The 25,561-nt window shown below is 37.9% G+C and overlaps 1 protein-coding gene across 1 annotated transcript in view; it reads right to left on the minus strand.

Annotated features, from left to right (window-relative positions):
• Positions 1–25,561, minus strand: part of GREB1 (growth regulating estrogen receptor binding 1) — a 63,901-nt gene that overhangs the window by 8,931 nt on the left and 29,409 nt on the right. Inside the window, exons 14-28 of the mRNA XM_041477922.1 lie at positions 25,017–25,214; positions 24,746–24,926; positions 23,039–23,231; positions 22,317–22,453; positions 20,884–21,223; positions 19,204–19,319; positions 18,323–18,522; positions 16,507–16,596; positions 14,549–15,123; positions 7,422–7,524; positions 6,546–6,707; positions 4,647–4,789; positions 3,731–3,892; positions 1,726–1,930; positions 743–917 (exon numbers count right to left, since the gene is read on the minus strand). Coding sequence (XP_041333856.1) covers positions 743–917; positions 1,726–1,930; positions 3,731–3,892; positions 4,647–4,789; positions 6,546–6,707; positions 7,422–7,524; positions 14,549–15,123; positions 16,507–16,596; positions 18,323–18,522; positions 19,204–19,319; positions 20,884–21,223; positions 22,317–22,453; positions 23,039–23,231; positions 24,746–24,926; positions 25,017–25,214 — 2,980 coding nt within the window. The remainder of the gene's footprint in view (positions 1–742; positions 918–1,725; positions 1,931–3,730; positions 3,893–4,646; positions 4,790–6,545; positions 6,708–7,421; positions 7,525–14,548; positions 15,124–16,506; positions 16,597–18,322; positions 18,523–19,203; positions 19,320–20,883; positions 21,224–22,316; positions 22,454–23,038; positions 23,232–24,745; positions 24,927–25,016; positions 25,215–25,561) is intronic.

Below are 25,561 nucleotides of genomic sequence, written 5' to 3' on the forward strand. Positions count from 1 at the left end.
TTAACTAGTGCTTGTGTGGTGGGGACTGGTATGACAGATCTGAAACTTAGTCTAGATCTCCCAAAATATTCACTCAGATATGTACACTTTTTAAGTTACCTAGATAATATTCCAATGAATCTTGGAGAGTTGCTGACTTGTTCCACAACTTAAGCACAAAGCATTAAGATCCTTCTAACCCACACCTAGAGTCCATAAATCTCAGTTTTCATTGAGTGCCATTCTCTCTGAAAGTTAGCTTTAAATTCTGCATAGTCTGTTCATGGAATAGATAAAAATATCTAGCACAAACAATATTCTAAAGCAATGAAAACAAAAATGCTAGTTCAGGGATTTGGGGAACTCATAAAGGAGACACACAGACTGGGGCTGACAAGAGCCAAAGGAAATCAGCTGCACAACTTGCACAGAACTGTCATTTAGCTTCCCTAGAAAAGTCTGGTGAAAAATGGACATGTTGTCCAGTGTATCAGGGAGTGTTTACAGAGTCTGAAATCTGCAGTCCAAGTAACTTTAGCTTGAACAGCAACGGCAGGGCACATAAATCCTCAGGGGACAGGAATGAAAAACAGGCACTACACTATGTGCTATGCAAAGACAGATACCTAGGAAAGTATCCTCCTTGGGCAAATTCTCTGCTTGTACAAGGTAGAAGTTGTAGTGTAGCAAACATAATTTCAAAATTAAATGCAGAGAAAGGTTAAAAGAGATCAGATGAAAAAGCATATATTACACTATTTACCTTTTCCTGTCTCCTGAACAATCAACTTCTACTGCATTCCACATAACACAGGAGTCATCTGAAATGACAATGAAAGGCCAAATATCCTGGGGTTTTATCCCCAGCTCCTCCTGCCGATTCCGTTCAAGCTCCAGGTTATGATAAGACAACTCTTTAATCAGGAAGTGTGCAGCACCTGAAACCATGGGCATAAACCACCAGATTAAAAATATGGGCAGAAACTGTTTGCTTTTAACTCAGAAGCCTTTTGAAGTGAATATTTCTGCATAGACAAGGGTATAAATCACAGTGAAGATTTTAACCCCACCACCACCCAGAGCCAACTTGCTTTGTCACTTGCCAAGCAAGTGACTTAAAGAACCACATTGGGAAGGATGAAAAATGAGTCCTGACTTCTGTGGTAAAGATTTTCTAGTGTCTTAAAGGATTTAGTGACTACTTTTTTTAACAATATTTGTGTTTATTAGCATCTCTTGATGCAAAGAGTTAGTGATGTTGACTGACCAGCTGAATAACACTGGAAATTGTCCCTGGTGATCTACTTTGAATGTTTGTCACTACTGCTGTGTATAAGGTGTTCCAGCAGCACAAGCAAAGGGTTGACTATTTCACAGATGTTGTATTAGCAGAACCTTCCTGAGGGATGTACCTAACCAGAGCATCACTGCCCATGCAAACAGCACGCAACTTATTTCCACAGGGAAACAGTCAGTAACTCCATCTGGGTTTTAACACCCTCAGCTTCTTTCAAATACAATAGAAGAGTTAAGTATTTCTAGGGTCCAATTCATTGAGCTTGTTCTAGGTGTCCTGGATTAAGAGAAGTATACCTTCAGCTGTGACACATCATCTTCAGAGGGAATCCAGATCACCAGATCAGACATCCTAGCCGCAAGCTGTGTGTCTACATTTCACTGTCAAATAACAATACCTTAAGGACCCAAGTTGTGTCCACATTTTTTAGAACTTTTTGTTACACTTACCTACTCCTGCACTGTTGAAAATGCTTGGAAGAACAAGCATGATGTGGTTGGGCCAATACTTCTTATATATGGCCATTTCATACTCCTTGACAACTAAAACATGCAAATGACTGGCTCCATCCATTGCATGATATAAATTGAAAAGCCCATGTTCATGACGGCCAGTGGTGGGAGTAAAAGTGGGGCTTTTTATGTAATCTTCACTCTGTAGGTAAAAAGAAGTGTGAGCTTCTGTATTAATTCAGAGAGAAAAAGGAGAAATAGATTCTTCAGGAGAATAAATCAGATCCACTAACACTAGACAAACTGACACATTTTAAACTTCCTTGATAGGAAAATAAACAACTTTTATAAGAATTGGAAAAAAGAAAACTCTATAACTGAGCTTATTTGACCAATGAGAGTGTGGTGGAATGGACAGGACTGCTAACCTTGGCCTGCCAAATGCAGAGGTACCTTGAGGATAGATCTGGAAGAGGATTTAGGTCCATATGATATAGGACTGCAAGAAATACCTTATTCCAAAACTACAGTACAACTCTTCTGACTGGAGCAAGGGAATAGAAACAGAAGCAAAGGGAGAATAATCCTTAAATGTCCAAGCCTCAAACCAGGTCAGTGGCAGAAGCAAGAAAAGAATCCACAAGGATTCTTTCCTTGCTTCTGTAGCAAAGCACAAGTTTACTGGGTGAGGGAGAGCAGGAGATGTCATTCATACACTGCTGTTGTGTTACTGTCTAGGTTCTTCTATTTAAAACTTGAACTGGAGGGTGACATTGATTTATTACTGTTCATTGGAAGCAGCTTATTTCCTCCAGGATAGATGTGCTACTGCTTACTGCTGCTCCACAAATTTCTTGAATACTTCAAGCAGTGTGGCCTGAGCAAGGCACAGTTTCACCTTAGATGTGGGCATCAGGGATCCCTGTAAAGTTCAACATCTCTGCACCAGTGTGGCCTCACCTTGAATATTCTGTGCAGTTTTGGGCACCACAATATAAGAAAAATTTTAGACTATTAGAGAGTGTCCAAAGGAGGGCAGCAAAGGTGGTGAAGAGCAGTGAGGGGAAGATGTATGAGGAGTGGCTGAGGTCACTTTTTGTGTTCAGCCTGGAGGAGTCTGAGGGCAGACCTCACTGCAGCTGCAGCTTCCTCATGAGGGGAAGAGGAGGGGCAGGCACTGATCTCTGCTCTGTAGTGAGCAGGGACAGGACCCGAGTAAATGGCCTGAAGTTCTGTCAGGGGTGGTTTAGGTTGGATATCAGGAAATTATTCTTCCCCCAGAGGGTGGTTGGGCACTGGAACAGCTCCCCAGGGAAGTGGTCACAGCACCAGCCTGACAGAGCTCAAGAATTGTTAGGACAATGCTCTCAGGCACATGGTGTGACTCCTGGGGATGGTGCAGTGCAGGGCCAGCAGTTGGACTCAGTGATCCTTGTGGGTCCCTTCCAACTCAGCACATTCTGTGATTCTGTGGTCAGAGCCTGTCAAATAGATGACCTTTCTACAAGCATGACATCTGATTCTTTATACAGTCTTGAAGCCATGACTCAGATTCTTTCAAAGCATTACTTTTATGTGAAAGTAACTAAGCATTTACACAGAATAAAATAGGATATTCCACTGCTTTTTCTCTACAGAAAAAGAAATGCTTCCTCTTACTAATGATATGATAAATGAAATCATATCTTTGAGTTTCTTTGCAGAAACTATTCTCACTTTAACATCTTAAACCCATAACCAATTCCTTTTGTCACAGATAAGACTGTTTACACCAAAGGATCAACCTTGACTATGACCAAAAGATAGAGCTTTTTGGTGTCTCAACAGTTTTTTTTTCACGTATCCCTTTCTGGGAGAAAATACAAGCTTAGCATAAGGACATCTTCATTGTCTCTTGACAGGAGAAATAGTAGTATAGAGAATACTAATTCAACAAATTTTGAAATTGGTGGTGTCTCTCTCCTATATATGGCCATAAATAGAAATAAAAATATCCAGCTACCTTGTCTGTGACCAGTGGTAGCCTCATACTTTCCAGCTGTCTTCCTGGTTGGCTAAAGACAAAATGATGCTCCTTTGATTTTGGAATGATAAAATGCAGCTGTATTTCTTCTCCCAGCATAGAATATGAAAAGGCAAATGCATGCAGAGTGGACTCATAAATCTAAGGATGGGAAAAAATATGATAATTCCAGTTAAAGTCAAACCACAAGGTATCAGTGTAGTTTATATACATTTGCAACATTGCTAAACAGATTACAGTCACTTACTGTATTACATTAGATTTAACTTCATTATTCATAAGTGTTAAGCAATATTCCCTAAGCTAGAACTTACACTAAAAAAATACAGATTAAAGGGTTCCCTCTTTTGAAACTGTTGTTTCAGTTTCATCTTGCAGATGGCACCAATATTTACAGGCCCCTCCTGGCTTTCAGAAATATTGGCACATAAAAAACAGTATTTGCATTGCTTCCTCACATTATAATAGGCAAGAAATTAGAGGGTTATTCTAAGTAAAAGCAAGTTGTATACCACACATAGACTACTCTGTGCTGGACTACTCCTGTATCAGAAGTAGCATCTGTTGCAGCCACTCAGGTGCAAACTTTTGCACTTAAGCAAAGCCCAGTGGAAAGCTTACTGGGAAAGCAGTTTTAACTGGTAGTACACATGCAGATCACAGCACTGAATAAATGAGTGTAAATGACACAAGGGCTGGTCCTCTGATCTCCCCAAACTGCAGCCTAGCCAAGGCAGGCAAACCTCAAGAAATAACAAAATCTGTAAATCAGCTACATGTGTACACACACACACAACTTCTAAGCCAATTAAAATACAGTGAATGCAGAGAAACTGTGTTTGGGTTGTGTGTGCTTCAGCTTCTGATCTGCAGAGTAACACCTGGAAATCTTTACCTGGTACCTGGGGTTGAAACCCATGTACTGATGGCACTGCTCACAGTGGTGGTAGGTGTTGTATGCTGCATACTTGGACAATCTCATCCTAGTTGTTTGACGGCACGTGTACATATCTTCCTGTCTCCTGCCCTTTGATTTGTCTATTAAGAAAAGAAACAAATTAAATGTAACATATATTCAAGGCTAGAATGTATTCTCTTGCGACAGACTGTTTCTGTCACTGAAATCAGCTTCTAGGAAAATGGCAATATAAAACACGTACAAAACAAACCATGAATTCATTCTGAGCACAGTAGATTTTATAAAGTGCTATGTACAGCAAAGAGAACTACAAGGAATTATCTACAAATTCATGATTATGGTAATTCAGTACAGATTTCACATAAGGCTGAGATGTACGCAGTGCCTGATCATTAAAATTTTCATTGTTGCTATTATTGGTAGAATGCTTACAAAACCAATAAATAGTAAAAAAGAGCCTTATGACATTTGCCATTCTGTGACAGATATTACAGTAGATTATGTGAAATTAATTTGGCAATTTAGTGATGTTGACCCCTTCGTGTATATCCACATTTTTCAAAGGATCCTCTTTGTGAGAGACTGAGGGAAGATGAGGTGTATTTTCTGCTGAAAAAGACTTTGTTATTTAATCTTCCGCTCAGATTTTCAGCATGAGATCAGGTTGCTCAAAGCTCTTCCTTGTCATGTTAAGTTTCAAAAATCACCAAGAGTGGAGATTTTGTGATCTCTCTGGGTAACCTGCTCCATGTTTGACCACTTTTTATTCTGCAAATATTTTTCATACAATCTAATTGTAATTTCCCATATTGCAACTTGTGTCTCTCTTCTCCTTATGCTGTGTTTCTATAATATAATAGTTTGTTTCTATAAATTCCCATTAGGAAGTTGAAGACAGCATTCAGATACACCTTCTAGACATACCCAGATGAAACAAACCAAATTCACTCCAATTTTTTCCATATTTTGGTGGCTGCTCACTGGGCTCACTTCTCTATGTCAAAGTCTTTCTCATATTGGGAAGCCAAAAACTTGACAGAATACCCAGATGTGGCCTTAGAGTTGCCATCACAGAAGAATAATCACTTCCCTTGACCTGTTGCTAGGTTATTAGTAAGCTGTTAACCCAGTGGAGAACTGGTGGCTCCTGTTCAATTGCTGTCAACCAGGACCATCAAGTCACCTTCTTCAAAGCTGCTGTCTACAGAGCTGGCCCCAAACTTGTACAGCTGAATAAAATTATTCTATCCCAAGTGCAAGGGGCATGTTTGGTGAACTGTTCAACAGGGTCCTGTTCCTGAGGTTCCACTTCTCCAGCCTGCCAAGGTCGTTCTGAACAGCAGGGTTTCCTCCCTGCCCCCCACTCCCATGTGCCTGTGTCTGTCCAGCTGGCTAATTCAGAGGACTAATTCACAATACATCAATCCTCCAGGAATCTAGATCTGAGCATGTTCATCTCATGCCTTCCAAACCTAACCTAAAACATAAAAAATAAACCTATAGATACTTTTAAGTAGAAAGCTAACTTTATTTACATACAGCATTGTATTGCTATGGAGCAGGACAACGCTACTTTATAATTCAAACACACAAACTTATTGTGGAACTAGAGCTTTTTTAATGAAAGACTATCCATATAATATTCCATAAGTAATTTATAGGGGTCATACTTTGGTACTTCATCTGGAAAACTTGAAATCTTTTTTCACTATTACTTTCACTGGAAACTGGAAAACTTGAAATCTTTTTTCACTATTACACTATTACAGAAAACAATTCTGATATTTTAACTCTGCTTAAATGTTTAACAGGATTCTCACATTAAAAACAAATAAATACATATATGTATACCAATAGTATTTTAAAAATTCTAACCTTCACTGTTTATAGTCTGAAGCTTTGAACAAATCAGACTTGCATCTTCATATTTTGGATCATGGATGGTGTAGTCAAAAGGCATCTTCTTAAATGACTCCAAATCTGGCCACATATCTCCAGGCTGATGGTAGTATTGATCAGATTCTTCTTCTTTTATGTCTACGATATTATTGAAAAATAAGAATTCAGAATTTTTTTAAGCTCTTTATATTGCTATAGATGGTTTTACTGTACCTATTATTCCTGCTTCATTTTTTCTTTCATTAGTCTGATGACACAATGTCATTATGCACCAAGAGGTAAACTTTTGCACAAATGAACCTTGTACAACACAACTCCACCTTTTAAAAATTATCTTCACGTCCTGTCTGACAGAAATACATCTGGAAACACAGAGGAGTAATACACTGTAAATAAAGCAAGTTTGGACTAAAATTAGATATTAGAGAGCAGAAACTTCCTTCCCTCAGGTAATCTTGTATAATAAAAAAATATGACATTGCTCCTCATGGTATAAATCTGAAAAAATTTCAATGATTCCTTTTATATGCTTTACCATAAAAGTTCACTCCAATTCCACACTGAAGACCAATGGCTGGATATAATTTCATATACATAAATGCTGTTGATCCCTTTCCACAAAAAAACAGAGGTATGTTCTTTGCTTAAATTCTAAATGATGAATAAAATAATAAAATGTTCTTAAGTGTCAGTTGAAGATCACAGAAAATTTTTCTTACAGTATTTGTATAATGTAAAGCAATTGCAAAGGTGAATAGGATAGAACAGGCACAGAATATAGAGACAACTGTATTTCAATTTAGCATAACAATTTTCTGTTCTCTCCAGAATATTTTTATATCAGGAACTTACTAATGTTGATTTCTTCCTCATCATAAACATCCACTTCCGTCAGTCTAATCAGCATTCGGGACAAAATACTGAGGAACTGCAGATAGGCACCTGTTTTCCCTATCTGTAAACATAGAAATTAGAAGAAAAAAAAAAAAAAGTAAAATTTTCCTTTTCACCATGTTAGTTTTCCACATATCTGGAAATTGTAGCTGTGGTGAAACAGTATATTAATATTCAGTGCTTGGAGATCCTTGTTATTTGTATATTCCTTGGCATAAATGAAAAGCTTAATGTTCAACAGTTTTATTCTCTCTGTGCAGGAGCCTAGCTGGAAAACACATTTTATATCTCAGGTCTAATTACAGGCCCACAGACAAGAATTTTCTCTCCTAATGTTATAGGTTCTACACAGGCAATGAACATCTAAAAATCACATAAGCTCATAAAATGTACAAAACCCCCCTCAAATTACAAGATAACTAAAGAATTATCCCAAGCCTTTCATTTCCATATGATTTACCAGTTCACTGCCTGCTACTGAAGAGCAGTAGAATTGAGGAGCAAAAGTGGCAACGCATCCCTGGGAGAGCTCGTGCTGGCCACTTCCACTCCTGAAGGACACAGAATGTGCAGCAATGTCCTGTTCCACCTCTCATGCTGAAAATACAGTATTTTCCTTCCAATCTTTTAAAATTACCTTTTAAAAGTCCATTTTAAAATTTTCTTAAAATATAACTTTTCCTTTCTTTTTCACTCCAACAACACAGTGTATAAATTTTCCCTTCACTACGTCAAGAGTACTGCTTGAAGGTATAAGCCACAGCCAGTGATTTACTCAGTGGGTTGTTCTGTCTTTCACATGTAGTTTGCTGATGGTAACATCAAGTAAATAAGGCCATGTCTAAAGAGGCAGCTTTAAAAACCATGATTGTGTGTGTGTGGGCTGTACAGGGAAGGTTTTCACATAGATCAGTTACAACACATTGGACAGCAACTGTCTGATTTCACAAAGTGGCATCAGATTTTGGATTAGGTCTATATTACTACTGAATTGAAAACTCAGCTTCACTTCCATTACTGCCAGGACATGTCAGAAGCATAAGGTGTTGGAATTGCTAAACAGAGTATTTAAGTTACTATTTTCCATCTATGACAAGAAAAAATTTCATTTTCTCTCAACACTTGAGGAAGGGAGGCTTTAAATTTGAAGCAAGAGACATTTCTTTTGGTCAAAGCTCATTATCTGTTGCTTTTCATATCAGACTGCAGTTTGAACAGTTGCTTGCAAAGGGTGCATAAGGGTCTCATTATCCCTGTTCTCTGCTGAGAATCAAATGTCAGCACACAACTCTGTCATCCTGGAGTAACACAGAAAAAAAAAAGTGACTTTGAACAGAAGAAATGACAGCATGGACTATAGTCAGCCCATGGACCAGATGTTTCTAACTCCCAGTTTTGTTTTTTATGTAAAATCCATTGAAACTAATGAGAATTTTTCCTCTGACCCTGGAACAAGGTTCTAAACTTGGCTGCAATGGCTACTCATTGAGGAGCTAGAACAAAACCATCTTATTTTCCCTCATCTGAGGCAAACAAAGAAAAGACTTTTTTTTCCTCACATCTGAGATTACCTTTTTATTCTCTTATGAACATACTTTTTAAAGTACCTCTGATCATCCTTTCATTAAACACATTTATCAAAAGCACACACACCTGTCTCCTTGATATTAGAAATCTATATAAAAATCAATTCTTAATCTGTTTGAAGTATATACTTAGAACTGTCAACAGAACAACACACTGAAAACCTTACTTTTTCTTTTTGATATGCATTAAAATTTTATTCTATCAAACTCATGTATTTTTCTTTCCTTGGGGGTCCAGTCTTTGCCAATGGCTTTTCACAATGTGTGTGGGAGTGACGAGGCTACTGCTGCATGGTGCTGAGATTAAAAGTATCAGTCACCAGGCTCAAGTGTACACAATACTGTAGGGTCATGAGTCAAAAGTGCTGGAAACCACAGGAGGACAAGTGCTACACCACCAAACTGTAATGCATGCAATTAGGCCATTGCATGCATCAGATCTTACCCAATCTCATTATCTGTCACATTAAAAGCTTCCAATTCAGTACTGTGGGTTTTATGAACTGCTAGATATGAGCAATGTTGTATGTAAAAAGCTGTTAGGAACTTTCAGGAATATCTCCATGTTATTAGAGTGTTTCCCTGCCAGAGATTGGGCTCAGCACATGCAGCATTCGTATTTGGACTCCATTCACTAGCACATTTGCCTGCATTTGCTGCTCAAGAAAGGAACTGGTGAAAGAGATAACACTTTTTTTCAGGTCATTTTGAGAAGAAGATTTCAAAAAGAAAATGAAAAATTAATGACATCTCATTTACAATCAGCATTTACTCCAGAAGGGAAGAACCTTGAACAAGTGAACTTGTAGCATACTGAGATAGCTAAATGCACCTCTAAAATGAATTGTACTGTTTCATATGTGTACCATCTCCAGGCAAAATGGAATAGCACAGAGACTCTTTCTTTGTTTGAAAATACTGAATAACTATCAAAACCCACAACTTCTACATCTCTCCAAAGAGCCTCTGCCCCATCTGTCACTACTCCTTTTTCCAAGAGTTTGTGAACTGTAAGTAGCTACAAAGAGACCCTGCATGCAGGGTATGCACACCTTTGAAGCATAATCCTCTGCATTACGGGATCCTGCCCATCCTCTCTCTCTTAATTGCAACAAATAGGAGATCTGAAAAGAAATTTTTAAGTGGATACCTGATTGGTCTGCAGCTTTACATGGCTTTAGGGAAGTCAAGCACAATGCTGTGCTGATCCTAACTAGTGGCTCTGGGCTAAGCATGATATAGTAACAATGACAACAACTGGTAAGGAAGTACTCTGAGCAAGGTTCTTTTCTCCATATCTTGTCTTTGCTCTGGATACCAAAGTTGTAAACAGATTAAAAGGCTGAAGGAACCTAGAACTGTGCTGTGTTTTTACAATTTCTGAAACAAAATGTAGGTGAGAGGGGCCACTATGACAAGCAGCTCTACTTTCCAGAAAAAAGGTTCCTCAAACATGTGGCAGTGCTCAGTGCTCTGTAAGATACAGCACTTGGGGGGCAATATTCCCAAAAAATGGAAGTATTACTCTAATTTGTTCCTGTCTACCTGACTTTGGAAGACAGAAGTCTGAAGAATCAGATGGGGAAGAAGAAAATCCCAGAAGACCAAGAAGTGAAAATCTCAAATCTTGTGAAAACTGATGATAGCTAGGGAATTTGGGGTCTGATGAGATTTAGGGGTTCTGTTTCTCTTTACATCCTTAGTGTCAGGGATGATTTAACCCTTAAAATACTAAGAATATGCTTACTCTGCAGCCCTTCATTCATGGAGAGTGTAGCTGTAGCAAGAGGAAGCAATATGAATTCAAATTCTTTCCTGAACAAAATTTGATGTATATATGAAGGTCTAGTTTTTGTATCAAAGACATATATTACCAAAGAGAAGGGGAAAGCCCTCCAAAGATTTTGACCACTGAACTCTGCTTGCCATAGATATCAAGGGTAGGGTGCAAATCAACTAAGAATCTGAGAGAGAGCATTCCAGTGAGATAAACTGCATGTGTCCCTCCATTCAACCATGGAATGACATTCAGAAGTGCTGCTGTAGAAGCTGTAACAGTAATGAGCTTCCTTTTTTAACTTGTTCCAGATGCTGGACACCACGACCACTAGAAGTACTTTATTATTCTTACATGATGGTATAAAGCATCATCTGATTTCAGGCCTTACTTTTGGAGAAATATGGCGAAAGGGGAAATAATTCCATAAGGCTTTTCTATTCTAATTTCCAGGTAAGACAGTTCTTCACATACCATGACAGTGGTTTTCAAACTGTGGCCTGTGAATCAATGATGATTTGTAGAAAACATGCTGATGATCCACAGACAGTTGGTCAAATGTTGATGGCTCTTCTCCATGTTTCCACATGCTACATTCTTCTAAAACACAGCTAATAATAGATATATTAAGTATTTCCCTAATATTTTTCTTACATAAGCTGAATGGTATATACACCCATTGTAATGATATTCTAATAAAGATAGAGTAATAATATGGGCAGCAGTTTTCTTCTTCAAGAAGTGTTTTAAGACATGCTTGCTACATTCCCTGCATGTGGTGCCACAGGACTGAGCTGTGCTCACCAGCAGCTTCCACGCTTCAGGAAAATGCCTGAATTTAGAATTCAGTTCTAAATTGTAAAATCCAGTTAAAAACCCAAACATACAAAAACTTGATTTGAAGTTTGGGGAACTTTAAGACGAATGCTCTGAAGAAAAAATACTTGAGAGAATCTAGAATTCTGTCTAGGCATTTGCATGGGTGTACCAGGGAATAGACATCGAGCCGTAGCTACGATACCTATTGCACATGGTGATGCATATTAAATTATACTCACTAACCAATGGCTTCGTTTGGATCATGTGAGCTAATTACAGATCAATTATTCCATACCTATCCAGTTTTTATTGTATTTCCTAAAGCCTATTGTAAAAATAAGACATTTATTGTAAAATGCATCAAGTAAAAATGCATCAAGTCTTCCAGAAAAAAATTTGGCCAGTACAAAGGGTAAAATCTCTCCATGAGAGAAGGGTAAGCATATTTTGTTACTAATTTCCCTGACAGTGAGAATTGTTATTTTGATTCTCTAAGTGCTTAGTCTTCTTGCTCTGTTGATTTAGTATTTTTCATTTTAACCAGAAAAATGCTTCTTGATTTAAATTTTAGTAAAGGAATTGCTGCCTGATAAAGAAAACAAGTAATTACTAATTTTTGGGAAAATACTACTCTGGCAGTCTCGTACTTTGGCTGAGATGTTACCAACATTTAGATATGAGCTGTCTAATAATTGTTTTCATTTCTGCTTATGCCTCTTGATGCAGTAAGTATTAAGTCCATGTGAAATGTTAATATTATAAAAAATAATGAATAAAACCTACTTCAGGAAGGAAGATTATTTCTTCTCAAAAGAGAAGGGTAATTCTAATTTCTGCATACTTTATTGCTACTATTCCCTTCTAGAAACACTGAATTGTTATACCTTAAATTAACCCACATACTTTTAAAGCTGTTTATTTCAACTACAGGCGCTTTAAGTACTTTGGGAGGTTAAAATAGTACAGGTAAAAAAGTTGCTGGGTTTTTCCATGAAGATAGAAATAAATTAAGATATTTCCATGGAATAACAAATGGAAAATTCTATTAAATTAATATATAACCCTACATTTTTATATTTAAGAAGAAGATATGATACTCCTGCTTTGATGAACATGATTTTTTTCTGTGTGAGACAGGTATATTCTTCAGAAAGAAGTGAAGAATATAAAATGAATAAAGATATAAAAAGCATCCTTTAGGAACTAATCCAACTGTAGGACCCGATACAACACTAGGAAATAACCAGCATTGTGAAGACAGCTGAAAAAGAGATGCAGTTTCAAGTGAAAGAATTGTTACCAAGGCTGAAATTCGCAGCTGTACAGAGGGTGAACAGGAGTCCTATTCCATACTTGGAAAAAACACAGAGAGGTTTGATAGTGAAAAGTGGGCTGAGAAATAAACAAGCTTCCTGTTTGATCATAGTTAGTTAAATTGCAAATATCAAGTTGTGAACCATCAAAACCTTCTCACTGTGTGTAGTATGCTGTCAGAAGTCTCTGAATGACTCTTCTGAGATCCACAATTTACATTTGGGACTCAAATATCAAAGAAAAAAATTCTTATTGGCTAATCTGAATGTTTAGGATGGCTTCCAGAATCACATCTTTATGGGGTTTGATGTGAATGCAATATAAAATTCTAACAGAAGTTAGTGCCTGTCCTTTTGTTACAGCCTGTCATTTTGTTACACCCTGTCATTTTGGGGGGGTTTTTTTTGGGAAAAAAACGAACATCTCTCTCCAGATTTTACTCATTTTTATGCTGCAGCTGAGTATGAAATTCAGTTTCTTGATCACATAATACCTCAATATTTGGCAAACACAAATTATTTATGTCAAAGAATGGACAGTGAAAAACTGTCAGAATATTTTCTGGAATCCTTTGTGACTCAGAGTAACACCTGTGGGAATTCCCAATATGAAGGGTTCATTTATGCTCCTTCTGCCCTGTATATTAGGTATAAATGGAAAACAATAATGTAACAAATAGCAATATGCAGTTGCTTTTTGCCCTGGATGGGCATAGAAGAGTGGCTCATGTGGCAAGCTAATTCAGTAACTATCTTTGGATTAATTCTTTGGGTTGATGTTACAGTAACTGGAAACACCTTTGTCTTGGTTTGCATTTATCCTGTTTGACTTCTGAGGTTCACAGGAAATGTATCTGCTCTCAGCAGGCACCGTGCCTCTTCCCATCTTGTTGCTTCATAGTGCAGTAAAACATGAGGCACAACAATACTACCTTTAGCCTCTAACGTGCACTTAACTAGGAGACATCTTGCTCAGAGATAAGTGCTAAACATTCCTAGAGAATTTACACAAGAATTAACTCCTTAGAACTAGATCCATTTCCATATATATTTTCAAAGTAATGTAAAAAACTCCTGGGTCAGCTACTCATCTCTTAAATATGGCTCTGCTACTTTGAACTGGCCTTCTTGCATGTATTATTTACAACGGCTTCTATTTCTGTCTGCTGTGCGAAGGAAACAAAATAATTTAATTACAAACTCCCAACTGCTTTCACATTGATCATAAGAAAGTGGCTTTGTCAAGATCTTTGATCTTTATTAAGATGTAAATGCATATTCAACTTTACCAAACTGAAATTCCACATGAAATCTATCTCTTGAGCAAACTGTCTCTAAAACATTTTAATGGCGAGAGACTGAAAAGTGAATATTGCTGCAGCTTCTCTTTATTTGAACTCAGGCTAACAGTGAAGAAAGGAAGATATTTTTTATTAGAAGGGATTAGGAAATAAAATATAAGTAATTTACTCTCCACAAAAAACCACCACCCCTTCAAGTATGAAAAATAATAACTAATTTTTTTTTTCTGAGATTATGATAAACTTAAACAAAATAAATCAATTATAATACCTTGTTCTTTTTACACACCTGTGGTGGCCCACTCAGCAGCAGTCTCCTTGGGTGAAAGGTGTCCATTCTGCCCTCACTTCTGTTGTTGTAGTCCATATGGATTGGCTTGGGAACTGTCCACTGGCGGTAGTACAGAGACTGCTCCGTGCACGTCATCATCTTGCTCATAAGAGGACGAAAAGAACTTGCCCACATAACAGAATGGTAAGGCAAGAGGGAAGAGGATTTGGGAAGTCCACTGCTGTCTGTAGAAGTAATAATGTCATAAACCAGTTTGGGCAGGAAAACTATGGGAGGCTGTTTTGATGCTTTGGTCATGGAGCATTGAGACGTCTGTAGGATGAAGGAGTTATGAGTAGGGGCAGAGGAGGAAGAAGAGGAGGAGAAAGGTGGGGAGGATGATGAGGTGATGGAGACTTGGGTGCTTTTTATGTTTTGTTTCATATCCAGCTGTTCAGTTACTGGTGGCAAGTGTTTGCTGATTGTTGTTTGTGCCCCCTTGTCTACTTTCTGCTTCTGCCTTTCATAGTTATTTGTAGTTTCTTCAGTGCTGTTACTTAGGGCCTGGGGAGGGGACGACTCAGTGCAGACTGCTGTAATTAAAAGAAAATTTGTATTTTAACGCAGTGCAACTATCTCTGCCACAGTTAAACAAAACACAACAAATAATCCTCTTGATAGATTGTCCAGCAAACATTGCAATCTTGCTGCTCTTGTTTTGACCTTCCTTGTACAGGAAGCCATAATGGGACTAGTTTGCAGTATTTGTTTCAACGCAGAAAGAGGCTTTTAAAGTCCTGAAGTGCATAGGAAAGATGTCAGTGATTGCTCTGTCCTCTATTTCTCTCATACATTCCTTGCTTAAGGTGCTCATCAGATACTTTATCAACTCAAGACAAATACAAAATTACTGAAACCATTGTTTAAATGAATTGAAGGAAATAAGTATTTCCAGGCTATTACCCCACCACACTACACAAATGTCTACTCAGACTGACATCTAAAAACAGTCCTCTGAGTCAGCTCTGCTCTGACACCCATGTCTGTGTCATTGCAGCACCTAGGCTGATCTAACAAAACCTGGCAGCCCTCAAGCCTCTGGTGCTACATTATGCATTTGTGCATTCACACAGCTTTGGGTCAGCTCAGAGAGCATACTGAACTCATTAATGTTGGATGGGAATGTGTGATGTAGGTACACCCTACAGATAATTGCAGATTTTCTGAAAGCTATATATTTTTAACCTATATATCTTAACTATTAAGATTTCTTGAAAGTTTAACACGTTAAATGGTTCTGAGCATCTTTAACACTTAGTGTAAGAGGACATGCAGATATTTCACAGTCTTCAAAGTACACAGAGAACTGCTTGTGGAATCAGTCTACACAAGGTATTAGAAATATCTGCCTAAGGCTGAACATAGATTAAATCAGATTTCCTCTCATGGTGAAAACAACCATCCTGGTTCTCAAAAACCCTCATACTCTGAACAAACAAAAGTCAGTAGTTTCTCATTATTTCAAGAAACAGTAAGCTGTGCCCTGTCTATTAATCTAATGTAGTCAGTAATAGCCATTAGCAACAAATACAAAAGTATCACCAGCACTGTGAATGGTTGCAAGTAACACCAGTGTGACATCCCTCAAAATACCAGTATCCAGGGGCACAGAAAAAAAAAAGTAAGAAAAATATTTCTTTAACCACAGATGTACTGAGGGCACGGAGCCATGGGCAGACCACATGGAAGTACCCAGTTTGGGCACCCCATGGCATGTTAATTTTTCAAGCAAGAAAAGATCCTATTTTCTATATTTCAGAAGCCTAATCCCTATATTTTCTAGTCATCTTAAGTGATCCCATTAAAATAGGTTTGATCAAAACCTTAGTGATTTATGCCTTTTATTGTTTATCAAATAAGCTAAGGTCTCTTTTATGTCCTAAACTTAAATTAACAGAGATGATCTTATGCCTTACTAGAAGCTTTTGAAGAGAGAGATGAAGAGGCAGAGTCATGGGAACGTGATCTTTCTCGTTTCATAGGGCTTCTCTTTTCTGAAGTAGAACCTGTTTCATGAATGACAGTAAGGGAAAACAAAATCAAAATATAATTTAGGTAAGCCTGTAAGTCACAGCTATATTGTAAAAGTAAGGAAAAGTACAGAAGGGTTTGTCTGGGGTTTGTCCTCATCCTGACACTGTTTCCAGTATGGAGAGTACCTGTTCCCACCACAGAATATTGGATCAGCCTACAGTCTAATTTACCTATGCTGAGCTGCAATAGCTTCACAAAAACCAGTGCTGCAACCAGGACCTGGTAATATCTAGCCATGATTTCTCTTCCAACCCATGTTTTACACTCCCCATTAATCCAGTGTCAGGGAAAGCAGCAGGCAACAAGCTCTATTTTGTCAGTATGTTTTGAAATTACCTCCTACCCCACACAGCTATATGGCCAGATAATATCTCAGCTTTTGGTGATGAAAATCCTCAAAAGGATCAAGGCCATTCACTTGAGATTCCTAACTCAGGCTCCTAAGTTAAAATGCTTGTTTCTGTACAGTTTTAACGTGATAAATTGAGACATAAGCACTACCATCAGCAAACTTAGACTGTAAGGCCATCTCACATGCTCTGAATTGGATTCTGGATGATCATACCATACTTCATGGACCAGGAGAGCAGCCTTAGACATCACAGGAACCAATTTGACTCAGATCACATACAATCTCAGCATACTTCAACTAAATGGACAGAACTACTCATCGCAAGGAGCAGCCATCACATCTGAAGCAGGCATCTATTGAACACAGTTTGAGTATGACCTCAGGTATTTCATTCCTCTATGAAGAGTCCATATTGGATTAAAGAAAGTATTTTTGTTCAGCCTGTTCTGCTGCCATTTTCAGTGAGTAAGGACTTCCTAGGTGAACTTGGAAGGTAATTGGGTTTCCTCCTCCTCATAGTATAGAAAAGGAAATGAAGGCAAGTTGTTTGAGATTTAAATACTTAACAGGGATTAAAATCCTTTGTTTTCCACAGGCACAATGGACAGTAAAGAAAAGTGTGAATAAATAATTGATAATGTCCATCAATTATAACTCAAAAAAACCCCAGAAAATAATTGTTCCTGGATAAATTATTGTTGCTTTTTACACATTTGCATGTTCTCAATTGGTTTCTTTCACCAACTCTACGGCATAAATTTGAATTAATGGGTATTTCAAGGAGAACTCAGAAGTTTCTATGTTGAGATATATTTTCAATCCATACTCTTTAACACCTTACAAGCTAGGGACTACTCAGCTGTTTCCTTGAAAGGAATCTTTATCACTGACATCATTTTAAGGATAGGTTCAGTAGCACCAGGAACAGTTTAGTTGGAGCTGCCACTGAGGGTAGGGATGCAGTCACTGCTGCTGCTTCTCAGACAGCGAATCTCACCCTTCCCTGCTGGGGAGAGAGAGAGAGCAAAGGGCCCTCTGAACAGTAAATGTCACCTGGTGATCCTATTTGAGCTCCACTTTTTGGCTGTCAGAACATACAGGGCAAAGGAGGAACACAGGAGGGAGCCAGAAAACAGAGAGAGATAACAGATACAGAACTGCAAGAAGTTAAAATGCATCAGCAGCAGAAGGGTGAGGAAACAGAGGTTCAATGAGACCAAACAAAACTAAGGAGCAGAGCTCACTCAGTAAGTCTAAAGGGAGAAAACCTCACCCATGCATTTCTGCTTTTGCTAATCATTTTCAAACATTTCACAGCTTCTGTTATTACCAGTAATAAAAAATACCTTCTGTCACTATTTCTTCATCTTCATTGTCAGTACTGCTTAGTTTCTCTGGGTCACTTTCTAACACATCATTCACAACTGCTTTCTCTGTGTGAATTTCTGAGCTCACAAAGTATGCTGCCAAACCAAGCTCTTGCTCCAGGCTTGTCCGTACCAAAGAAGATGAATTTATTAAACGTAGGTCACAGTATCTCAGTGATCTGGAGAGAAACAGGAGGAGCTAGTATGAAAACTCACTGTAATCTACTGCCTTATCTCTTTGAGAAACAAAGCCAAAGGGCAATTTTTTCATGATTTTCTTCAGCAAGGGATGAGATAGAACACAGTATTTTGTGCTTAATAAGCTTACCACTGTGGTGCATACACTTTTTTCTCTTAATCTAGTTACACAACTTAATTTAATGCACTGAACATTAGCATCTTCATCAGAAAAAGAATAATCATTTGGATTCTAAACCTAACACACACAGAGTAGGATTAGTTGAACATACAAAAGCATTTAGTGCCCCAGGGCATCCTGTCTCTCTTCCACCTGCCATTCCAGAAGGCACTCCGCACATCCTGGGACACATCTCTCAGCTACCCTAAAGAAACCTAAGCAGTTATACTTCTTTTTTTTTTAACATACCCATTCTCTCCTCTAAACTAGGATAAGTCTCATAATATTTTGGAGCTATTTACATCTTTCTGTAAACAGAAGTTTATTATCAATAATATGGAGTTTGCATTTTTGATATTAAAACTGCCCCCAAAATGGCAAAGAAACACCTTGACACTGAAATCTGCTCTCCTTTCATACAACTAATCACACAGTTAACCTTCAGCTACTTGATAATCAATGGATAACACACTGCCACTGAGAAAAGAGTGGATCTTCTTACCGTGGCAAAGACTCTCCTTGTGGATCCATCCCACTAAATATCAATATGCAAGGCAAACCTTCCAATTCCAAATAGGTCTGTGGCCTCCAATCTACATCCTCAATTTTCTGCCAGATCTGTACAAGGTAGAGAAACCCTGTTGGACATATCTATATGTTGGACTCATCTATAACTATATAATAGTTTATGTATATATATATATAATAAAAAGACAGAAAGACATACTTTATAATTCATTATAAAAATCCACTTGTACAGTGGAAGAGAAGCCACACAGCAGAGCCAAATTCAACACAGACAGCTCTCACAGTTTCTAGAGCATTACAGGCAGCAATCTGCCTGCTGTTAGTCTGAGCACATTGGGACAGTATGTTCCAGCCTGAAAAGCCTCCCAGCTTCCAAGCTGCATAGATAGCATTGAGACCAGGGCATATGGCAAATATGGCACATTGGAGAGTAAAGCTGAGAAGGAGTTTTGGGGGAGAGAAGAGAATACAGAGGCTTCTTGAGGCAGATAATATATGGAGGTCTGAGTCCAAGGAAGAAAATAAGTTAGAAATGAGAATTTTTCACCTTAGAGGAACAGAAGAAAGTTGGAACTGTTCAACACACACCACTGTCCCTATCTACAACCCTCTGGAGCCTCCCACTCTCCCCTAAAGCTATTGGTTTTCCTGGTAACTTTATGACAAATCTGACAAGTCCATATATTGTTTGACTGTTCAGCCTCAGGCTACATTGCTTTACTCACCAGTCAGACCTTTCTGCTGTGAGACTGACCTACAGATAAGGAGTATCTATGGTATGATCAACAGCACAACAACTTGGCCTCTGACATCTGTTCATGTTCCCCTCTATACATGTCAGAGAACATAATCAGGATGTGACTCAGAACTAATACTGATTTTTCAGACTAAGTGATGCTTAATAGCAGAATGAGATCAGCATTAGGCTCTGGATCTTAAATGACTTCATCTAACATGAATTGGATCAAACAGAGTAAACAGTATAATATATATATATATATCTATATATATATCTCTATATATATATATATTACAACATTCTTGAATGGAAATACATTTTTGGTGATCAGAAGAGCAAAGGATGCTTTTTTTTAAACAGATGACCCATGGTTCTGGACTTAAAGGATATAAATTAATCCATAAACCGAAACATGATTCAGAAAGCATAAAATCCCAAACTGTGAATACCAGGGTGCTCTAGGATCCATATCTACCATCACTGATCAAGCAAATCAAATGGGTCTTCCTGTCCCCTGCTGGTGACAAGAATAATTTAACTATCAACTAGTCACTGGTTAAAATCTTCTTTTTGTCCTGTGATGTTTTTGTGAAAAAATTCAGCTAAAACTGAAATTTTATTTGGCTTTTTAATGTATTTCTCATAATCCCTTTAGATAAAAGCATTTCAACTGTTTCTGAGGGTTGCTACTGGAAGTCAAGTGCTACCTGTATTAGTTAATATTTCACTGAGCATTAACCACAGGCAGACAGGAAAGGTGTCACAGACAGTATGTGCAAAAGGTAAAAAGTCATGCTCCTCATGGCAGTTTTTGTTTTTACTTTGACTCCACACTTCAGCTCATGGCTATAACTGTCACAAGTAAAGTCTCCCCACCTACCCATCTAATGAAGCTTCCCAGCACATGCAATTTACCTTTAATTGTTCCACAAAGTGCTTCCCGATTGTGATTCCCGAATTAGGATTTCCCAGGATTATTTCAAAGTTATCTTCAAGGGCTAGTCTTTCCCTTACGTTATACAGACGTTCATATGCCACTGCAGCCAGGGGGATACATGGAATTCTCAACACCACCATGAGGCCATGGCCACTAGGGCATTGCCTTGAAGAGTTTATTAGATTTTGGGTGATTTCAAGAGTTTCAACTGAGGTGTAATTCTTCATCTGAGAAAGACCACACACTGCCATCATTGCTGCAGAGTAGTGTTGGATGAGGACAAAAGTCCTTATCACTGCACTGTGTAACCTGGGGAACCTGAAATAAATGGTGAAGTAACGAGTATTAAAGGATGACGTGAAAAAGCTATTTTTAAAATATAAAAATATAGCAAACTAAGGATTTTTTCCTGTAACAAATCCTTCGTATCTACTATACAACAAAATCTCATCAATTGCAGTTGTACAGTATTTGCAAGGCATCATTTCACAATCAGAACTGATGTTGTCCCTTCATTTCTCTTCATAAACGTTTACGAAGCAACTAGTCCAGTAAAGTTACATCACTTTAGTTTATCCATACATTACTGCTGTTACAAAATTTATCACAGAATATTAGCTGAGGCATTCAGTAAGAATATTATTCTTCATTGTGTGCCATTCTTAAGGGGCAGAGAGAGATTGGGTGTTTCTCTTGTTTTCTTACCAAAGCCCTAAACCAACTTACTCGTGTGTCCAAGAGGACTGAATATGTATGTAGGCAGCAACCAATGAGCACTCCAACTTCCCAAGGCCAGCTACACACTGTCTCAATCCCCAATTTATGGAAAGGTGATCCATGGATATCCAATAGCTTCCTGTGTTCTGATTTTCACAGAAATGAAACCCAGGTGCACAGTAAAAAGAGTGCTTGCTATGGCTTGCTCAGAAAAGTGACATGGCTTGCTGTGAAGATTTTATTTCTGATTTATGTGAACCTACCACAGTGATATATCCAACTTCTCTTTGTGTTTCAAGTGCAGTACACTTAAAATCAAAATCAGACAGGGTCAGCAAATGATAATATTGGACAAAAGTAATAACACATTTAAAATTATGTGATGATACAATGCTAGATTATTGTAATATAGAGGAGTTACAGGTCACAACAAGAACACATTGTAAATTGGGCTAAGCAATTTGCATGCTCATAGTATGAGACAGCCTCAACTGATGACCCATGACTGCAGGCCCATTATACACTAAACACAGGAGAAAATAAGAACAGGTGAAATGCCTTCCATATCTAATATCTAATGATGTGTAAGATAGTGAGAAGTAAAAAAAAAAAAAAAAAAGTCTTCTAGCTAATAACTCAAGGCCTTAAAAAGCATTCCTAAGTTACCCATGTTAAACAAAGGCGGGCCCCATACCTCTTTCCCAAAGCCATGACCATTGCTTCAAAGGAGCTGTCATACCGAAGCAGTGGAATACTATGTCCAGAGAGAGTGGACTCAATGAATTCTGATAGTCCAAAGTATTTCTTGTTTTCATGGTATAAATCTACACCCTAGAGCAAATGAAGCAATAAAAATACAAGGATAAAGTCTATCAATAATTAATTTCTAAGTGATTAACCATTGGTACCTTGATATACTTACAATCACATTCTCTAATAAACATACATCTACTCAGACATATTAAAACAAGAAGAGAAAGAAACAGAATTAGTTATTTTGAGAGAATGAAAATTTGACCCAATTTTTCCTCATTTCTTTCTCTCTCCCCACATATCCATACACACAGACAGACCACCTATATGGAATAAATATGCACATATATGAAAAAAATCCATGTATGTACATATATTTATGCAGTAATGCACTAGAGACAGAACAGAATGATTTCCATTTATGTAGCTCAAAAATTTTTAGCAGAACTACTAAGGTTTATGGAAAATATAAAAGGAATAAAGAAAAAGAAAGCTAGAAAAAATAAGAAAAGGAAAAGTGAGCTTGCCACAGACTGAACAGGATGTCATTCAAACTTCACTCTTGTTTACAAAAGTCGTGGGGACTTCACTGTTTTATTAAGTACATAAATGGAAAATAACTTATGAAAAGCTCAGAACAGCACCTCAAAGCATCCATCTTACATTGCTGTATGAAGAAGGCCAGTGGATCTCATTGTAAGGGCTGATGTGAGTATGCTGTGTCTGCAGCGCATAGGGGAAGGAAGTCACATGGAGGGTCACGATATTTGGTGCCTCTTTCACCTCCCTGCAGTTCAACAGTCTATCAACAAGTCCTGACGGCAGCTCTGTTTGAGGATAAAGACTATGCATAGCACTGCAAAAAAAGAAACCCAGAACTCTCCTAAGTGATCAGCAAAAGGGAGTATTTGTGTCAGTGGAATAGCTTAAATCTGGATGTGAAATCAAAGTTAAAGGAATTTAGGACTCTTCTTTTACCCTGAAATTGTTGCACAGAAGAAAATGCAAATTATTTCACTGCAAGTAAAAATTTCTCTGAGTCTGATAAGCTCTCTAACTAGCAAATTACCAGTCCCTTGCAGCTACCAGAATATGAGAGATAAAGTAGGAAAGGAAGCTAACGTGGAAGTTACCAATAGACACATAGTCCTGTAGTAACTTTGGTCAGATTGTTAGTGCTGCCCTTAACAAAGGATAATTCTAACCTATAACAACCAAGACAGAAAAGTACAAATGATAAGTCAGTATGATAGAAAAAGAGAAAAAACAAAGAATAGTTATTCTTAGAGCAAATCACAGTATCACGGAATACTGACAGTCAATTCCTTGCTCCTTTGCAAAATTTCAGTCCAAATTAATGCTATTTAATTTTTGGCATTTACCTGCCTATGTATCTTTATTAGACAGAAAACAGAGTTAAGCAGCAACATCGGTACTTCCCTACCACTTAAGGAATAAATGAATAAATGCCTCAACGGCTGGGACAGCTGTAAAAGTCCATGTAAGTTCCTACGACAGGGGAGCTGAACAGGAATCCCTCAGATGCAATTATTTTGAAAGTCATCGTTAACCAGTGTAAAAGACAAGACCCCACTTCACTCACAAGCAAGAGTCCAGTGTTTGGTTTCAGAAACACTACCACAATCCCAAAGTTGGAATATGCTGGTGTTTCTGGAGTTCAGAATGTTTTCCAACCTCCCCAAGAGCCTCGGATAACACAAGCAGATAACACTCCACATCTGAGCAGGCAGGTTGTTGAAAATCTATGGAAACAGAGCTCTGTGAGGGAAGAGGGAAGCAATGAGTTATGTGAGTGAGCTGATGGGGAACTTGGTAAACACTGGACAGGAACCTCTCTCTTCCCTTCAGAACTCTACCTGGCATCACTAAGAATTCACAGAAGCTTTCAATTCTTACAAATCAGTGTTTTTGGATAGAAAAGAGCTGGAAAACTTCCAATCAGTTAAAAAAATAGGCAGCAGTGTTGGCTCACTAGTTTTCTACTCACTGGGTTGAGGTTTTGCAAATTTTATAGCCCAGACAATAAGAGAGAATGAGGAGCTCTGTGTACTTTCACAGGAAGCTTTCTCCTGAACAAAGGACAAACAGCCAAAAAAACAATAGCTGTGGCTGAAAGTAGATAAGAATGGGGAGCAAAAAAAGCTGAAATGTTCCAGTGAGCCACAATATAATAAGCAGGGTAAGAATAAATCATGAAGGACCTTAAAACATGTTTATTCAATGCATGGGGAGGCAGCGTTAGCAGAAAGATGCAAACAAAGATGAAAGAAGGGATAAATCTGAAAACTAATCTTGAGAGATAATGCAGACAATAATAATTTCTCCAAAAACAAGTTACAGTTTTCTTACCTCATTAGATCCCAGTGTGCATGATCATGGATTAGGACAAACAGTGTGTGTGGATTCTGCATAGAGTTTTGTAAAAAGATTTTGAATTTAATTTGGGCTTCTGCATCTAGTTTCATAACATACTGTTCCACTCTCTGCTTTGTAAGATGTTCCTTTTCTAATCCAAGTTCTAATAATATACCTAAAAGAACAGAACAAGTGTCAGTATTTCTTGATAGGAATACATCTAAGAATGTTGTGTAAATCTAAAATAAAGCTAACTAATGAGCACCTGAGTGCCAGAGATGAAACAAAGTCTGTTGATAAGTCACTTCGGAAGGTGGAACACAAATCAAGAAATCAATTTTCTCGAAGGAACCCAAATCAAGATTCTGAGTGCTGGAGTCAGCAATTGAGCAAATATGAGACAGCAATTTCTGAGCCACTGCTAGCTGGAAGGGACGAATTTGATGTCGTTCAATCTCATAACCTGGAAAAAGGCAAAATTCTGTTTAGATATATGCCTAAAGTCTAATCTAATGTAAAATGTTAAGAGTCTGGCAAAGAATAACTGATTTATTCTTCAAAGTATTTTGCTTATTTACAGTACTTAATTTATGAAAATCGATAGAGAATATGCCAAGACATCTTTCTGCATTTGGACTTTTTGGTCCTCTAAGTGTCTGAGACCTGAAAGTGAATTTGAGCAATAGCATTCTGCTACCACGGAAGTACAACTTACAGCTTCAAACACTGTGATACCCAGTGGAATGAAGCAGAACATCCATGAGTGTAAATCTGAATATTCCAAAACATGAGTTGCTGTTTGCCTCAGAA

The sequence above is a fragment of the Pyrgilauda ruficollis genome, unplaced genomic scaffold (genome assembly GCF_017590135.1).
Source record: "Pyrgilauda ruficollis isolate IOZ18807 unplaced genomic scaffold, ASM1759013v1 scaffold42, whole genome shotgun sequence".
Taxonomy (NCBI): Eukaryota; Metazoa; Chordata; class Aves; order Passeriformes; family Passeridae; genus Pyrgilauda; species Pyrgilauda ruficollis.